The sequence below is a fragment of the Oryzias melastigma genome, linkage group LG7 (genome assembly GCF_002922805.2).
Source record: "Oryzias melastigma strain HK-1 linkage group LG7, ASM292280v2, whole genome shotgun sequence".
Taxonomy (NCBI): Eukaryota; Metazoa; Chordata; class Actinopteri; order Beloniformes; family Adrianichthyidae; genus Oryzias; species Oryzias melastigma.
This window is the reverse complement of record NC_050518.1, coordinates 25,095,900-25,101,552: the sequence shown is the minus strand read 5'-3', so window position 1 is coordinate 25,101,552 and position 5,653 is coordinate 25,095,900. Positions and strand designations below refer to the sequence as shown.

The 5,653-nt window shown below is 43.9% G+C and overlaps 2 protein-coding genes across 11 annotated transcripts in view; both read left to right on the top strand.

Moving 5' to 3' along the window:
* Positions 1 to 753, top strand: part of abcd1 (ATP-binding cassette, sub-family D (ALD), member 1) — a 10,220-nt gene extending 9,467 nt beyond the window's left edge. For all 9 annotated transcript variants that reach the window (XM_024292593.2, XM_024292589.2, XM_024292596.2 and 6 more), the window contains one exon: positions 224 to 753. In XM_024292593.2, the coding sequence (XP_024148361.1) occupies positions 224 to 349 (126 nt within the window). In that variant the 3' untranslated portion in view covers positions 350 to 753. The remainder of the gene's footprint in view (positions 1 to 223) is intronic.
* Positions 754 to 784: 31 nt separating this feature from the next.
* Positions 785 to 5,653, top strand: part of plxnb3 (plexin B3) — a 66,672-nt gene continuing 61,803 nt past the window's right edge. For both annotated transcript variants that reach the window (XM_024292570.2, XM_024292568.2), the window contains exon 1: positions 785 to 1,074. The gene's annotated coding sequence lies outside the window, so the exon portion shown is untranslated. The remainder of the gene's footprint in view (positions 1,075 to 5,653) is intronic.

Genomic DNA, 5,653 nt, shown 5'->3' with positions numbered 1-5,653 from the left:
CTGTGTACGTCCAGGTGTGTTTGTGCCTGTGTACGTCCAGGTGTGTGTTTGTACCTGTGTTCGTCCAGGTGTGTTTGTGCCTGTGTGTAGCTGTGTGTGTGTACCTATTTTGGTGTTCCGCTGTGTCAGACTGACAGGTGATGCAGATCCGAGCAGCATCTCCCGTCAGGGGGCGTGGCTGTGTGTCGGCGCTCACAGGTGTTGATGGCGTCCTTCTCTGCAGGACGAGAAGCAGCGGCTGGAGACGCAGCTGTCAGGGATTCCCAGGATGCAGCAGAGGCTGTCGGAGCTGCGCCACCTGCTGGGGGAGGAGGAGCGTGACGCCAGTGGACACGGAGCTGAGGAGTGACAGCTCCAGAAGGGCGGTCCAACATTTCAGCCTCTGGATTTGGAAGCTCAGACGGACCCCCCCTCCTCCCGTCGGCTCATTTCCAGAGTGTAACCCACAACCTCAGGACAGACACTGAACCACAGGGACATTTGGAACCACCAGAACAGAACCAGCTGGGACCCTGTTTTTGCTGAATTTGTTTGCACACATCTTCTTCCAGGTGATCTCCAGCTGGTCATGTGACCAGTGACGTCATAATTGATGAAAAATATATGAAAAAAGTTCTGCTATAGGAAGCGTGTGGATGAAGGTTCTCATTCATCTATACTTTAGGAAGTGTAAGGATCGATATTCTGCTGCAATGCTCTATCAATCATGAGGACAATGAAGGTGCCTTACAAAATAAAAGTCTTGAATGATCATTTCAAAATAAGGGCTCTTGTTGGGGGGAGGGGGGGTGGAAGTTGTACCGAGTTCCGACAGATCTCGTCCGCTGCTGTAGTTTCTGGGACCCGTTGTGGCTCCTCTCCTGAGTCCGGACGGGTTTGAGCCGGACCCGGTCCACAGAACCCTCCGAACCTGCCGCGCCGCTCGGGCGTCCCGGCGCCTCCCGGAGCGCGTGCATCGGGGCGGGGTCTGAGCTGGACCTGTTGTGCGGATCTCCTCGCGCTGTTGGACTCTCGGGAACTTTTATCCGGACCTGCTGGAGCACGGCGGACCGCGGGACCGGAATCCTCGTTCAGGTCAGTCCGCCGCGGGTCTCCGGACCTCCAGACGGGTCGCGCTGCGGAACAAACGCTTCGGTTCTGTTCGTTGGCGCCCCGCTCCCGAACTCGTGGTTCGGACGCGGTTCTGAGTGGGTTTGGTGTAAATTGGTGGGTGGGATCTGTCATTAGACACAGAAAGGTCGCTGGTTCGGGACCGTTCTGCACCGGTTCCGTGACTTTGGGACGGCCCGTGGAGCCGGACAGTTTATCGAGGCGCTCCGGTCCATAGAATGAGCCCGACACCGGTGAACTGGACCTTTGTTCACGCAGTGTTTCCCGGGACCGGAGGGTCCGACGTGAATTACTGGCATTCCAACACGTGTGGCGGCACGCGCGCACAGAACACTGCAGACTTCTGGGAGAGTGCGCTCGTGTGTTACCTTTGCAGGAGTCACAGGGTCAGGTCATGTGACTTGTGATGACAGGCAGACCGAGGAGGCCCCCGGGGGCCCGCTGGACACTGAAGGGGTTCTGGGAGGGTCTGACCTGAAGAAACCTTAAATGAGTCAGAACCAGACCGCTTTGAGTCCAGTTCTTCTGTTCAATTCAGCTGTACTTCTAAAGCCCAATATCACAAAAAGAATTCCCTCATTGGGCTTCATGCCAGTAATTTTACAGAAACAGCAGGTCGGTCATAAAATATAAACAATAGCTGATTGCTAAACTAAACTGGTTGTCTTTGTCCTTAGACCCTCCTTCCCAGTTAGGGAAAACTCCTAAAAAACCTGATTCAGGAAAAAGAAGAAACCTCAGGGATGTCCACATGAAGGAGAGATCCTCTCCCAGAACAGACAGAAGATTTACCAGAACTAGTAAAGAAGAATGAGCTTATCTAACTCTACAAGCTGGGAACGTGGTCCACAGCCAAGACGAGCCAGAGGTGAGGTCCATGACCAAAAACAGGAACATGGACGATCCACCTGGAATCTGAAATCTCTCCCGCTCCCCCAAATGGGGAGGTGTGGGAAAATGGAACAACATGTGAATCACACTGTATCAAACAGAAGCGCAGAGAGCTAAATATTTACGCTCACAGCCCAATCAGAGGTCTGGACCTGGTCTTGGCTCTGAAGGTTCTAAAATGTTTGTAATGTAAATGTTAGCCAATTATGTTCACCACCACGAGCTAAGCTCCAACATTTGCTTCAAATTTGACTAAAGAAAGAAAGAATCATTTGTTGCAGTTCCTCCAAACACCACTGGGGGCGGATTGTGGAGGGGAGCATTTTCCATCGAGTCACATGCAAAAAAAAATCTGATGTCAAACCAACCGTTAACAGACAGAATGACAAGTTTTAACGAACATTTGGATGTAAGCCTATAAGGCTGCCATGATTAGTCGACTATTAAAATAGTCGATGACTATTTTAATAGTCGATTAGTCATTGCTTTATATTTTATGGAGTCTGACTGCAGTAAAGTTGAAAGTTTTAATGACATTCTGCTAGCCTTTTGAACTATTCAGGCATTTATTAAGGTTTTTTAGACTATTTGAGTTTAGCTAATATTTCAGCTACATGCTAGCTATTTTGGTTAATTTAGGCTTTTTTTTTTAAATAAATGTGGCTAGTTTGGAGTTTAGTTAATATTTCAGCTACATGCTAACTATTTTGGCTAAATCAGGGATTTTCCAGTTTTTTAGGAACATTTTGAAATTTAGCAAATATTGCAACTGCATTCTAGCTATTTTGGCTAATTTTGTTTGTTTTTTTTAATCAGTTTTTAGGCTAACTTGGAATTTAGCTAATATTTCAGCTAATATTTTAGCTTGGCTTTTTATTTTTTATTTTTTAGGCTAATTGACATTTGATTAATATTTTAGCTGGCTACCAGCCTCAGTGTTTTCAGCTATCAACTTCAGCATTTTTAGCTATTTGCTTCAGCGTTTCCAGCCATCAACTTCAGCATCTTCAGCTTCACACTAGCATTATCGCAGGTAATGCTATATATCTAGTTTTTAGCTAGTTTAAAGTTAATGATGGTTAAGATGTGTGCTTTACATCCAGTTTGCCTGATAATGATCTGGTAATTTTACTGATTGGGTAAAAATAATCGGTGATTAGTTGACTATTAGAGTAATTGTTTGTGGCAGCACTATAGGTCTATAACTTTATTGGTTGTTTGTGACAACTTCTAATTTCACTTTACATTAAAGTCCCACTTTCTTTTGATTTATTTTCAAGGTGTTCCCGTTGGTCCTTTAATTATGATTATCATGTTTTTAGACAAATAATACTGTGTCATTTTCTAGGACATAGTTTCTGCAGAGTGGCAAGAGTTCATCAGAAATTCACCTCTGAGTTTGTGCGAAGCCACTCCTCCCACTTGATTTTCACTGGTGTCCAGGGCAGACATGATATCATGTTTACCTTCAGCCACATTTGTGATGGGATCGATAACACCTCAATGTAAGACTGGGGTCATCTGGACCCATAAAAGAGCACAAGCCAAATCCGGCCCTCCTAATAATTATATCAGACCCCCAAGAGCATTTTATTTTATTTATTCTTATATTTTGGCCCCTTGGGTGATTGAGTTTGACACCCCTGCCCCACACCAGCTGTGTATGAGTGTCCTAAACGACCCCACATATAGACCCACAAGCCAACAATCACAGTGCTAAGAACAACTTTAGCTAGCCCTAACAATCTAGTTCAAGCCAAACTCTGATCTAAAGGAGACGAGCCAGTACGGTTTTAACTACTCAGCAGGTTTAGGCTTTTTGGCAGTGCTGGTCTCCAGGAAAAGAGCTTTCCGAAAGACTAATCTGGATGCTGACCACTGATAAACTTCAATCTGAGCAAAAAAAATTAAACAGTCCTACTTTGTATCATGTTCAGCTCAATGTATAATTTCTAATACCAGCATTTCCTGCAGTAAAAACTGATAAGCTGGAAGTCGTTTTCCTGCCGTTAACTGAAATTCTTGTTTATCATAGGCTACCGGTATCCGGCCTTTCAACCCTTTTTGGATGTAGCTGCATAGACTGAGGTTAAACCGTTTCTATCTTTATCATCCAAAACCTCACAAATTTTTTCTTCTAATGGATATTAAATGATAACATTGTAATAAATCTGTTTATGACCCTAAAAAATGACCCTTATGTCCTAAAAAGTTAATTAAATGGAAAATAGAGACTAGCTTACAGAGGTGAATTTCTAATGAACTCCCGCTGCTCTGCAGAAATTATGTCCTACAAACGACACAGACTCTTTCTCTTTTTTGGGCTAAAAGCAGCATAATCATAATTAAAACTAGAAATGCTTTGAAAATACATCAAATGAAATGATCAGAGAGAGACTCTAAAGAGCTTTAATGTAAACCTCACACACTGAGCTCCATTCTACGTTTCAAGCCTATGTTGACTTTGACCTTCACATTGTTACTGCTTCTCCTGCTCAGAATCAATCGGCATTCTTTCTTTGTCTCAGTCTTATCTAAACTAGTCCCAGTTGGCACCTCCAGTTCTAACGTTCCTGTCATGAAGTCAAACAAATTTTTATCCTCCACCAGTTCCTCAGTCATCAGTCCAACTATCCCATAATGTGTTATGAGCGTTAAAATCACCACGTTTCAAAAGACGATCAGTTAAACGTCCTGATATTCTTTGTAGATGCTCTAAAGACGGGGTCTCAAATGAGTTTTAAAAATTCACAACTTTTAATATTGGAATATTGAATAAAAATTTAAATGACCGTACTTTACAACTTGAGACCTCTCTGAACAATCTGATCATTTAAAACAAAATGATTACATTTAACAATGCTTCCCTCTTTTCTGGTCTTAAAAGGCATGTCCATGTTCTTCAAAAAAAATCTAAGCAAAGCACATACTGTTGCTGGAACACAAACACCTTCTTGGTTTGTCATGTCTTCTGTAGCCGGATAACTGGAAACTAGACAGATTCTAGTTAATGTTAAAGTTAAGCGCCAAAGTTTGTCTCAGAGGAAGTGCTCAATGATGACAGACAAAGACTGAGATCCAGATAATGAATGCATATATATTTACAAGTTGATTAATAACAGAAACAAAACATGGTCAGTTGATTGCAGTGTGTCAATAGTCAATCCTCCAAATGTTCATAGATCCGGTTCCAAGTGGATCAGCACAAGTAAGTTCATCGAATATTTCCACCAATGGACATACGGATTTGTTTGTGTGTATACCACCTTCCACCCAGTCCAGTGTTGTCACCTTGAGATTCAGCGTGGATGCGGTTTTCAGCTCGAGTAGGGCCTTAAATTAAGGCCCAGCGGTGTCCAGACCCATTAGAACCTGGCCAGTTCCCCGGTACAGTTTCTCATACCCCTCAACTCAGCTCTGCCGCTCCTGATGAATGCAGCGACAGCTCGTCTGAAGTCCATCAACAACAGTCACTGGGCATGCCCCCTTAGAAACTAAGTCTCACGACAATCTCGCGAGAATCACACTAAATCTTGCGATAGCTTGGGCAGTGGGTTTAACGAAGAGTGTCAAGGTTACACTTCCACAACTCTTAAGACTGTATAGTTTTCTCCAGTCCTGCTTTAGCTCGTTTAATCTCCTCTGTTGGACT